This window comes from Cryptomeria japonica, chromosome 10, assembly GCF_030272615.1.
Source record: "Cryptomeria japonica chromosome 10, Sugi_1.0, whole genome shotgun sequence".
NCBI lineage: Eukaryota > Viridiplantae > Streptophyta > Pinopsida > Cupressales > Cupressaceae > Cryptomeria > Cryptomeria japonica.
Window position 1 is genome coordinate 247,638,501 of NC_081414.1, and position 12,856 is coordinate 247,651,356.

The 12,856-nt window shown below is 37.3% G+C and overlaps 1 protein-coding gene across 7 annotated transcripts in view; it reads right to left on the minus strand.

The window, feature by feature from the left end:
* LOC131052411 (uncharacterized) overlaps positions 1–12,856 on the minus strand; it is an 89,177-nt gene that overhangs the window by 4,364 nt on the left and 71,957 nt on the right. For all 7 annotated transcript variants that reach the window (XM_057987077.2, XM_057987073.2, XM_057987071.2 and 4 more), the window contains one exon: positions 7,367–7,600. In XM_057987077.2, the coding sequence (XP_057843060.1) occupies positions 7,367–7,600 (234 nt within the window). The remainder of the gene's footprint in view (positions 1–7,366; positions 7,601–12,856) is intronic.

The following is a 12,856-nucleotide window of genomic DNA, read 5'->3' on the forward strand; positions in this document are numbered from 1 at the left end:
TCTGTCAGATAACTGGGACAAAAATGGCACTGAAAACAAAGAATTGATTGTTGGAGTAAAACCTTTGACTGGCAAAGCTGCTACAATTAACTTGCACCAAACTGAAATGCTTGTGGCTTTGGCTGCAGGTGAACCTGCAACACCACTAAGCACTTGCAATGTCGTTGCAGGTGAACTTGCAGCATTGCTATGTGTATCCTTTAAACATTGTACAGATAACTTGTAGGTGTAACTTAGCCCCATTGGTCCACTTAAACTAATCCACTTTGCAGATAACTAAGCACCCAAAGTATAGATCCAGGAAAAAATAAGGCATTTCAGATCAGCTTCCAATTCAGATTTGGGTGTCACTCCCTCCCCACCTTCTTACCCTCCTCTCTATCATGCTAAATTAAATGCTAGGTTCACTGTTTTTTAAAGTCAAGGTAATGTGGGAGAGGTATCTTCTACTTTTGGTAGCTTCAGCTAAAAGAAAAGCCACTGCAATTATAGAACTGTAGAATGTGCAAGAGCCCAGGAGGCAGATAATGCCAATGCCAGATTGTTCTTTGCTAATAACATCCCATTTGATGTTACTCGTTCTCCTTTTCATAAGGAGGCAGTCAGGAAAACCATTCAAGTTGGTCAGTATTTTGTGCCCCTAGGAGAGAAGGACGAAGAGAATTCTTCTTTATAAAAAAACTTCTAAGGTTAGCATGTTAATATAGAGTTGTTGTTGGGGACGGGTAGAGACAGGGAGGTGTAATGGATGAGGACAAGTTGCTACATCATCATTGATGGGTGAACTGATATTGCCCACAATTATTATAAACATATTAGGTTTGGACCTGCCTTCTTTTAAAATGTTGATTATTCTAGAAAGCACAAGGATGCAACTTTCCAATTTCAAATATTTAAAGATGCTATAGAGGAGATTGGGTCCTCCAATGAGCTCAAGTGGTCACTGATGGAGCCATGAGTGTAGATCAGCAAGGATTATGTTCCAACACACTTATGTGAACATTTGTTGGACTCCATGGGCTCATACATTGGACAATGCATTGAAAGACACTTGCAAAATTGAGTGAGCAATGTAAGTGGTGGCTGATGCTAGAGATGTGCACATGTTTATCTGCAACCATCTCACCTATTTGGCATTCTTTGGATCCTTGTCAAGGAAATAAATCCACAAACCTGTGCAGATGAGATGTAGCAGTTTATTTATTTTGTTGGAAAAGATGATTGTGGTGTCGGTGGGCCTGTAGTCTATAGTTGCATGCAATGAATGGTGCAGATAAGGAGATTCCAAAGTAAATGAGAAGAGAATAAGGAAAATGGTGTTAAATGATAACTGGTGGAACAATGCCTAGTATGCAGTAACTGGTAGTCATTGTATCACCTGCAGTGAATGTCATCAGACATGCCAAAACAGACTCTACTAGTCTTGAAGAGATGTATAAGTCTTTTCAAAGCATACTTAGTCACATGAGAGGACAACTGTTAGAGAGAAGGATCCCACATTAGCATTGGATTACCGCCGCATTCAGCCAATTTATCAATAGATATGAGATCAAATGAATTCCCTATGCTTTTAATTCCAAATGGTATGCTCCAAGGTCTAGGAGACTACACCTCCTCTAGAGGATAGTGAGGTAAAAAGCAGTTCATTAAGGCTATCCAAAACATGTATATTTATGAAGAAGCACAGATTTTATGGCTCAATGGATCATATTTCCAAGACTTTGAGGTGAATTCAATACATGTGAGAATAGAGAGATAGACTCACCATTGCCTAGAAGGATTCCATTGCATAATAGCAGCTATACAAGAGTGCAATTCCTTTACTACAAATGCTTGCAATCCACCTCCTTTTGCAAGTTGTTGCTAGCTCCTCCACTAATAAGAGGAATTGGTGAACCTATAGCTCCATCCGCTCTATTAAAAGAATAAGCTTACCTCTTGAAGAGTAAAAAAGCTAGTTGCAATTCATAAAAGCTAGTGAGCGTAAGGGCATTAAATTTGATAATGAACTATCCAGTATTTCATTTTGCCTTCGTATGCCTGTTATCAATTGTCTTTTGAGAATCCACTTCAGCATAAGGGAATTGTCATGTAGACTGCAAGTAGGAATGATATGCCAAGTGTCAATCGAAGAATATGCTTCAACATATACATGGGATTTTTAGTAGACCTTGTTAAAAGTGAGGAAAGGGGTGGAGAGGTTAAAACACAGGCTGAAAGTGTTGGACCTAACAAGAGCAATAAATCTTCAGACATTAAAGGGTGGGTTAGGCATAGATAATGGTGTGTGGTAGAATAGGAAATATGACTGGAGGTTTAACATCGATGGATGTAGAGATATACAAGTAAATAAAGTCAATGCAGGTGTAAATAAACATAGGAACTAAAGATGTACAGTGAGAGTGAGTGAGGTCAAGATCAATAAAGTAGAAAATGAGTAAGTGGGCATAAAAGAGGTTGAGAGGATCAACTTAAGTTTTAAAAGAGGGTGATATTTATGTGGGTGGTGGGGTGGGGCGGGGCGGGGTGGGGCAGGAAGGGGGGGAAGGAAGACGAGAAAGTATGCTGACTTGGTTGTTTTTATGGTTAAGGATAATTTGTAAGAAGATTAAATGAAAATACAGCCAAATGTCAGCCCATAGGAGGCAAACATTTAACAACTTCAACCAAAGACCACCTACTAGGGTTGGCCCATGTGTTTCCCTTTAAAAATAATTAGATCATGGAGTCCAAGTAAATGTTGTGTAGTTTCTTTAAGGTCAGAAAAGTTTGGATGCTTGTAACCAAAGTTTGAATACTTGTACTTAGTCTAAGATTTCCTCTGTAAATTACTGAATGCCACAAGCATGATCATCTATATGCTCCAAGGCATAGTTCACTAGATATGCGATACTATCAGCATTGTCGGAGACAAAACTCATGGATTGAATGGATAGACTCGTGCTAAGAAAGAACCTAAACTGTTACACAATACAAAAAATTGGCATAGGACTGTTCTAGGGCTTGAGATGGATGAAAATCTGATTATTTTCTTCTTCTAGTCAAAGCTTTAGTCTTCCTCTGTTTCCCCAATGTCTCTCTTTCTCTAGATGGTCAGCCTCTTCCTCTTATATGCCGTTGCTCTGTTGTTATTTTTCTCACCAAAATCTTCTTTTCTACACACAATTTGGGGCACATTTTTGTTGAAGGACGACATGTTCATGTCTTTGCGACTGTCCTTTTGTCCTTGCAGCTGTTTTTCTTCATCTTCTTGGCTCTAGATGTCCTCTTGAATGGTTGGTTAATGATCTCAACCATAAAAACCTGACTATTCATCTTCCAAGAAAAATTGTCTACTTGTTGGGACTGTTATTAAACATGATTGCTCAAGTTTGAAACTCCCATTCAATTCCAAACAAATCTTGCCACATCATATTGGACAAAACCCCAGAACTTCATTCTGACTGAAATGGCTTGAAGACTTCGCACACCAAGTGTTTGATAAAAAATCAAATGACTATGCAACAACTAAGAACTATTGCACGATAACTAGAAAATACTGTGTAGCAACTAGAAATTGTTGCATAAACCACAGAAGACTTATTTGCATGGATTTTTTTTGGTCTTTTCTGATGCAAGATCACTTGTGGACCCAAACGCTCCTACATCACCTCCATTGTCAGGCTCTACCAAAACCTTGGCTGAAACAAACCAGTTTGGACCAGACAAAACTTCAAATCTTGGTTCATCCGAGGTCCTTCACACACCTATGGATTTGTCCTAGCAATATTCAAATGTGCCTGGGAAATACCCTAAGCAAACCCACCCAACAAGGAAAAATGCATTTTTTTTTACATAAAAGAAAATTATGTATAAATGACATTAGCCAACACTAAAAAGTAAAAAGTGACTTCTAAGACACTAACAACATGCAAAACAAAAGCAAAAATATATTCATCTACTTCTTTAGTCTTAAATGAGGATGAGGGGCATTAGGTTGCTACGCAAGACTTGCATACTGCAGCTAGTTGGAGTAATATTAGTGTTGCTTGAGGTTCTAATGAATCATTTGATGATGTTGTACAGTCGATAAAGGGCAATATGATGACTTGTAATGATTTTCCATGTGCAGTTGCACTAATATAAACCATTTTCATTTATCTTAGCATTTGACGATTGGTACTAAATAATCAATTATCATTTGCATTTTGTATTTAGTTTTGTACTTTTTGTCCAGATTATGGTTTTTTTTGTTCTTTTTAACATATATAGATATAGATATATATTCAATTTGAACCCAGTGATAAGAACCCAGGGAAAACAAATTAGTGATAGGCCAAACCTAACCTGAACATTGAACTTCAACCAGTAACTTAGCTATTTCCCTAAAACCAAGCTATGTGGCTATATGCACAGCCCTACAATGAATCACTCATTTTGTAATGAGACATTTAAGATAGCCTGGCATGCTCAAAAAAAATTTAACCATTTATTAGGGTGAGTGCATCATATTTCATTCAAATAAGGTCTTGAGGAACAGGTTAGTAATGCCACACTAAACCACCCCCACTCACCTGCCCCTTACAGCCCCAAGAAACACATAAATAGAAATTATAGCCTTATTTTCATAAAAGGGCCAAAAATATATTTCAACAGCAGATTTCAAGAACATATGTCATCTTCCTCCAATAATCCAAGATTCAAGAATGCATTTACAAATTAAGCACCACCATCTAGAAAAGTATACTCAATTTGTAACTGTCAATGAAATATCTGTCCTGAAAGAGCTGGCAATAAAAAGGTACAGAAGAAACCATGTGGAATGAAATACCATCTTAAGAATATAGCAGGTTTAGACAAACAGCTTACTATTAACAAAACATCATAAGGATCACTAACACAAGGAAACGAGATACATAAATAATGGCAATGACCACCTCTAAGCAATGTTAGTACTGGAAAAGAGGAGGTTGCTAACTCAACGACAAAGGACTTGCAACCCAAGGATTGCCTTTAGATTACTAATGCTTCAGATGGGTGTAATGTTTTATTAACCTTCCTTAAATCATCATCCTTTTTCCAATGTAATAATATCCCACATACAAGAGGAGATGAGGTCAGACTATGGAACAAAATCCCACCATAGGGAAAAGCTTTGTGCAAAATCAACATATCGCAAGAAAGAAAGCATCACAACGATAATCACCACAAGGTTAAAAGAGCACAAAGAAAATTTAGATATCTCCAAATAATGTTAGACCTGAAGGAAGAGAATGTCACCAACATAATTCCTAGGGACTTGCAGCCCAAAGCTTGTGCTGGAAGGAATTGGAAAAGCATTTAATGAGTGAAATGCTTCATATACCTTCCTTGACTCAATCATTATTGTGGAGTACTAAATGGTAAATATATGTGCAACACGTAGAGAAGAGGAGAGAAGATATTAACATGAAATGAATTCCAACCATATATAATACTCCATATGAAGATCAGTTGTTTCTAACAAGAAAACCATTGCAGTGATAAGTGATAACCATGAGGCAAGGGGCACAACAACCACCTCCAAATGATGGTAGTGCTAGATATTAAGTGGTTGCCAATGTGACAACTTAAAAACTTGCACACTAATGCTCTCTTTGGATTGACAAAGCTTTTGTTGGGTTGATTGCTTCATCAAACTTCCTTGACATGGAAGAATAGACACTATGAGAACTTCCATCATATATTAATACCAAGGTCACCAAGGGACGGGTCCACGGGGTTTTTCCAAGTGTCCCCATTGCCGGGATATCCCAGGGACAGGGGGATGCCTCGGAGATGTCCCTGGGCCATCCCTAATTGCATCCCAAAAAAGGAAAATGTCCCGTTAAGTGGAGTTGTCCCCAATTCTTGAAATCTATAATATTGATAAGGATTTAGTTGATTGTCATGTAACTTTGCAGTATCTTCCTGAATTGTTTCTAAGCATAGATTTGTTCAAATCAGTACAATCCTTTGTGCTTCTATCATCTTTGTTTGATTTCCAAGCTGGAAAATTTGAAGTCTGATTGGTTCCAGCTGCTCTTTTCTTAATTACTGTGGCACTTTTCCAATACCCATCCTTTTAGACATTGGAATCCACATCACTTTTCCAACTGTCTAACCTATTAATTCCACTTGCAGTTTGAAATTGTGTCTTCCAACCTGAACCGTTTAAGACATTACTTTCTTGCAAATCAAACTCCCGGGCACTCTTATGGTCATGACATTTCCAGGCATCTTCCCTCAATTCACTATAACTGGCATCCATCATCCATGCACCTATGCAGTCACAAATGTTATATATTAAGGCTATATAATGTATATATGCATGCTTTATCCATGTTTTCAAATGAATACTTAAAAGTTAAAATTTCCCTATATATTTTAAATTTTCCCTATTTTTTATAAAGCCATCCCCTTAGCTGTCCCCTAGCCATCCCCAAAAATAGCTTGAAAAATTGGGGACTCGGAAAAGCATCCCCCTATCCCCATGTCTCAGAAACTTAGGGTAACATAGATTAATACTCTTCAATTATGCAAATAGAGTACATAAGTGACCTAAAATGCTTTGTCATGCTTATGAGTGTGCCAATTTGAAACTTTATTTCCTTAAAGGAGACGAAAGAATTTAGAGGAAGGCACCTACAGTGCTTTGTGTTGATCGATTTTCAAAGTGCAAAAGCATAGAAAGAGATCCATGCACAATGGAACTCTTATTAAGTTGGAATGGTTTTTCTTACTAGATTTGCTTGATAACAAAGGCAGTTCATAACTAATGATACAAGGCATTGACAGTGCTGCATGTACCATTGGATGCTTCCAAATTGGACTAATATCATAAAATTCTTCTGCAGATTTCTAATAGAATTGAAAATGAAAACAATAATCGATTGCAGTCTCACATACTCCAGTTAAAGAAGACATGCACGGCTAAGCTTATGTCAAATAGCTGCCTATGAAAAGGTTTATACTTTATACCAATGGAAACTGACACAGATGTTAGTACAAATGACAAATAAAAATCAAAGCAGCTGAAAGAGTCAAAAGTCACTCTAAACAAAGTTAGCAGAATGATGCTTTGTTACTTTTTAAGCACTATTACAAAAGTTATGTGATAGGTTAGGTTCCTAGAGTTTGAAATAAAATGTGCACGTGCCTGCATACATTTGTAATTTGATTAACTCAATATAATACAACATTTGACTTGGGTCTTTTTTACATATTCTTCTAGTAAAATCAAGATTTTATTTCCCTTTTTTATTTTTTCTAGAACCAGCTAAAGATCTACTACTAAACTTATAAAGGTTCATTTAGCCTGGACTCAAACCAAAAAATGCAAAAAAAAAGCATAATGATATAAACTCACTAGAATCATTCCCATCAGCATAGCTGTAGAACCAACCATAATGACATGATCTCTTGCCTTAAACCAGGTCCATATGCCCACGGAAGTTCCAGTAATAAGTCCTCCAAGAATAGTCCCCATTAGTAGCACAGCTCCAGAACAATCATATGCAATGAGAGACTCAATTCCAGTGGATTGGAATAACTCCCACGCATCCCGTGCAGAATGGTTGAAGGATTTACCATACACAGCTACCTGGAAATTGAAGCAACACAAAGTGAATTAATATAACACAACAACAAAATAAATGGCAAAAAAAGAGAAAAATCATATTCAATGTTTACTTCAATGTCCATAACAGGGGAATGAAGATTCTCAAAGACAGCCTTTCAAATCTAAAAAACCCAAAGAAATGAAAGGAAAGAACCAGCCAAAAATTTTAAAATTCATATCAGTCCATTAGAGAAAACATTTAACCACTGTTGTCAAATGATATGAGCTCAACTGGTAATCAATGAGGCTTTCATAATGGAGACCCATGTTCGAAATTTCAAATCCCCATGAGACATGTTACCTGATTAAATGCAGAAATGTTGATTATTGAATAGTGTACGTTAACACATCTAACTGAGTTTGCCATACACCAATGCCCAAGGCAATGTGCAAATCCTAGGTGAGTTTGACAAAATATCCCTTGGTCATGACACTCAAGCCAAAGGTCACCAGCAAGGGAATATTAAAACTATCAAAAAAAGAAACCAAATATCCAGTTTATGAACTTTTGGAGTTCAAGTCATTCCCCATCACCTGAAGGTGATGATGTTATTATGTTTTAAGATAATCACCTCGAACAGTAGATTCAAATTTTATATCACTTGCACTTTTGGCATTTGCTAGTTTACAGATTTTTATGAGTCCACTGCACTTTTCTGTTATTTACAAGGCAGGGAGAAGTAATATTGTACTATAAATGAAAGTTGTGTATATGGTGAAGTCACTCACCTGCATGTAATGTAAAAAGGAGAAAACAGGGAGGGGGAAGAAGCTTAAATTTTATTGCACATGCACAAAGGGAAAAGCTTGAAAAAGAAAGTTATTAGAATATAATAGCTTAAATAATGTCAACATATATTCTTGTATGGGTATTTGGATTGTGTGCTATCATTAACACAAGTTGATAATTTTTTTAGCATAGGTTCAATATTAGCATTAGCATTCTAACTCTAAGGATGTTATTTGAATATAGGAGTTTGTTGTTCAGTTCATGGCTTATACAATTATGCAGCTCATATCGTAATATTCATAGCTTGTTCAACAAACCTTTTTCGGTATCAAAGCCTGTCCATTAAAGAGCCTTGACTGCCTGTGAAAGAAAAAGTTGTGAAGTGCTTAAATGTGAGATTCCATTGTGTGGGAAGAAGTGTTACGTGCCATTGAGTTGCACACCATCAGTCTACAAGCAATTAGTTGGTATTTTGATCTATCTTATAGACACTAGGCATTCAACTTGAGCTATGTTGTCAGCTATACCTTTCAATTTATGACAGCTACAGAAATAGAACATTGGACAACAGATTGGGCAAGATCCATAGATGATAGGAAATCTACATTTGGTTGTGTTCAGCCTTGAAATAGAAGAAATTTCGAGGATCAGCAAGAAATAACATGCAATTATACTTTCCTCTACAAAAGAAAAGTATAAAGCAGCAATAAAAGGGGCATATCAAGCGATTTGGCTTAGGAGAGCATTGGCAGGTTTGCAAGTTCATCAAACTTAGCCCACTTTTCTACAATAACTGGGAAGTTCTCAAGTTGGTGAAGAGTCTAGCCTTTCGTGAGAAAACAAAACATGTTGACATACATTGTCACTTCATTCAACAACTCGTGGAAGATGGAGAAGTTGAGCTGCAATATTGTCCAATGCAGGATCAGACTGCAACATTCTCAGCAAGTCTTTCACCCTAGATAAATTTGAAAAATTTAGAGATAAATGTGATGCGATTTCTAGAAAGCCATTAATGAACGATGTTAGTGTTTGTAATATAAAGTTATAATGATCATACTAGTCTTAGTGATAGGCTTAGTTTATGACTTCACTTTAATTTATCAAATAATAAAAACATGACATATTGTTCACTTAGGTTTTTTTTGCGTTAGGTTTAATTTGTGCCATTGAAGTTTTAAGGTTTATATTGTTGTTTTCCAATAAAGCCACCATTGCTCTTTGATTAATTTATACATGAAGTGATTCTCTCCTTCAAGTTCTCTCTTGTGTTCTTGCTTGGTTTCTTTGTATGTATCAATTTTCATAATAGAATCAAATTTAATGGCCTTCTTTATAAACATGAGGATAGCATGACAATTTTCCTAAAAGCTTGTTCAACCCTTGTGGCCATCATTGCCTAACAATTTCTATTGTTAGATAAGCCATTGAAAAAGAAGGTTCAATCAAAGAAAAGAAAAGAGGCTATGAGAGTAATTAAAATAAATGTCAACTAGTTCCCTATTTTGGTTCCATATTCGCATAAAAAAATGAAACCACCATATTCAACCTCGAAATCATAGCTTTGTAGTTGAAATAAACTTCCACTACATTTGCAAAATTTCCATGTCTTGGAATCACATCTAAGGTTTGCCTCACAATCAATTATTTAGGTCTAGACAACAAAAACCTATGTTCCACCAAGTTCTTGGGATGGGGATGGGGGGATGTGTTTTTGGGATGTACTTTCTTGAGGCCATTTGAGGGGATGACAAAGGATGGCAAAGGGGATGGCTATATAAAAAATAGGGAAAATTTTAAAATATAAGGAAATTTCAAATATTGATATGATAACATCAATAATGCATTCATCATATACTCAAATGTCAACACTCAAAATTTAATTGCTTTCATAATTCATTGTTAATGTGTGCATGATATAAAAAAAAATACTACAGATTTGAACTAAAAAATGACAAAGTCACAAAAAGATAAAAAAGTATGATGCTACCTATTGTGATGTTTTCACATATCGCCCCATTGCAAATGGGGACCCCCACTTTTTCTGCTTTCTAGGCTAGTCGTAGTGTCTTTTTCTATTAACCTTTTGCTTGACAAGGGATGCAATCCAATCTCTATGTCAAGGTTGGATGAGTCTTAAGTCCGATGGGTAGTCAAGCACGCAGGCAGGTGGAACATCTCCAAGTTGGAGCATAGAGGCAAGGAACACTCAAGAAGTGATGATAAAATGAAGAGGGTAGTAACGTTGAAAGGAAAGAGGACACCAAGTCAATCTTATGAGCAAGTCATCCTGCACTTGGGCAATGAAGTGATCAAGGCCAACATTGAAATGGTCAGCTTGGAGTGGGAGACTTCCTCCTTCTCCTTCCCTCCATCTTTCACTAGAATCTGCTTCCCCCATCCATCTTCCATCCCTTATCCTTCCATTTACTTCCTTCCATCTTTTCTTCACCTTCTTTCCTTCCTTTCATCCATCCTCTCTTCCTTCCCTTAGCACATGCTTCCTTTCCCCCACTTCCACTTCCATCTTCTCCTTCCATCTCCCCTCACTTCCATCTCCTACCATTTCTGTCTCTTTCCACTTTCTTCCTTACATCCCTTGTGCCTTCAAATTCTTCATCTATTCATCTTTCCTACCTTCCCTTCCACCCTTCACCTTCTTCCATCCTCCATCTTCCATCCTCCATCTTCCATCCCTTATCTCTCCATCTTCTTTCATCTTTCCATCCTCCATCACCTCCCAATCATAGCATTCATCCTTTATATCTCCCATCTTCCCTTTCCTACATCCTCCATCCTCAATCCTTTACCTTCCCTTCACCTCCACCTTTACCTTCAACTCCTTTACCACCCTCCAAAACCTTGATCTTATTTTAAACCCACATCCCTTAACCCCTTCCACCATGGTATCCCTCACATCCATATCCTTTGCACCCCCCCTTTGCCACGCCATCCCTCACTTCCTATGACTCCCTAAAACCACCGAACTTTTCCTTTCATTGTCAATGCCACCCCAAAGTCACGACCTTTCACCTTCCACTTCCTATGCCTTCCAAAAACTGCGACCTTCCACTTCCTTTGCCCTATCAAATCCGCAACCAAACACCAAGCATTGTCTTTGACCCCCAAAAATCACGACCTTCCACCTAGCTCTTCCTTTGCCTATGTAAAAGCACGAACTTCTTGTGCTGGCCAAATTCCCCAATGCAGAAGCATGTGATGAGTTAGCGCTAATAAGGAAAGAGGAAAGGCCAACTCTTATAAGTGGCATTTCATTTAAAAGTGTGACTGTTGAAAATGAAATAAAGAAAATAAAAACAAATCAAGTTGGCCTTTGACATTAAAATCTGAACTTTGCGAAATCATTAAAGAAAAAAAATGAAATTAAAGGACACACGTCGGCCAGGTGAGAAAGTAAAAAAATCAAACAACATGTCTCCTAAGATTGGTGCTTATAAGAGAGAGTTGATGATCACTTTGTTTGATCATCAACTCAAGCGAATTTTTATCCTCTTTCGTAAGAAGCGATCTTCCTTCAAGAGTAGCAGTGATCTCACTCATTGGAAGGCGAATTTTCAAGAACGTCAAATTCCAAAAAAAGATTGATGTTGTTTTAAAATGTGCGAGTTGAATTTTGGTTTATTTTTCTTGATTCAGACCGTGTTCATTTCAGGTTGGGACCCAGCAATGAAACCATGGGGAGCGATATCATAGCTTCAAGTATTGCAACCGCAAGGAAGCAATCGAAATCAGAAACAAATCAAGGAGAATCAGATACAAAAGAATATAAATCAGACTTGTGAATTCAGGTCAGAATCAGACCTGAGATCAGTAAACAAACAGAGGTCTGAAGTGGAAGTGCGAGCTCATTAGGGAAGAAGTTGATCTTTCTAGTGAACCAAGATATCAATGCCTTGATTTGGAGTGATCTTTTATCACTAAACTCCATCATTTCCAGACTTACAAGCAGCATCACAAAAGGAGGCCAGAAATGAAGAGCAAAGATTCACAACAGGAAACTGATAACATCACAAGAGATGAGCTTAAAATGGCATCATCACAGTCTCAAGGATAAATATGGAAGCAAACTGACATCATGGAGAACTCACCAATACATATTCAGGATGCTCATGAAGGAGCAGATTTCATTTTAACATTGAGACTCATTAGTGCAAGAGAATCAAAGGATCAAGCTCAAGAATATTCAATCAAGATGGTCAAGACACAAGGATCAATTGCAAGGAACTTCACGACATAAGAAGAGACCCGGAAGTTGCTCAAAAAGGGAAGATTTCACAAGATTATACAAGGCAAGGAAGCAGATTGTTCCATACAATGAACACACGAGCATTCATCAACATTGCAAGAGAGAGAATTCACCACATAGAAGAGATCAAGGAAGCACAAGATTCAGCATGATAATGCACGTGCTAGAGGAAGAAAATTTTCACAATCTTGAATTTCCTCCGGAAACCCAAGAATCAATGCCAATACATTAAGAGAATTTC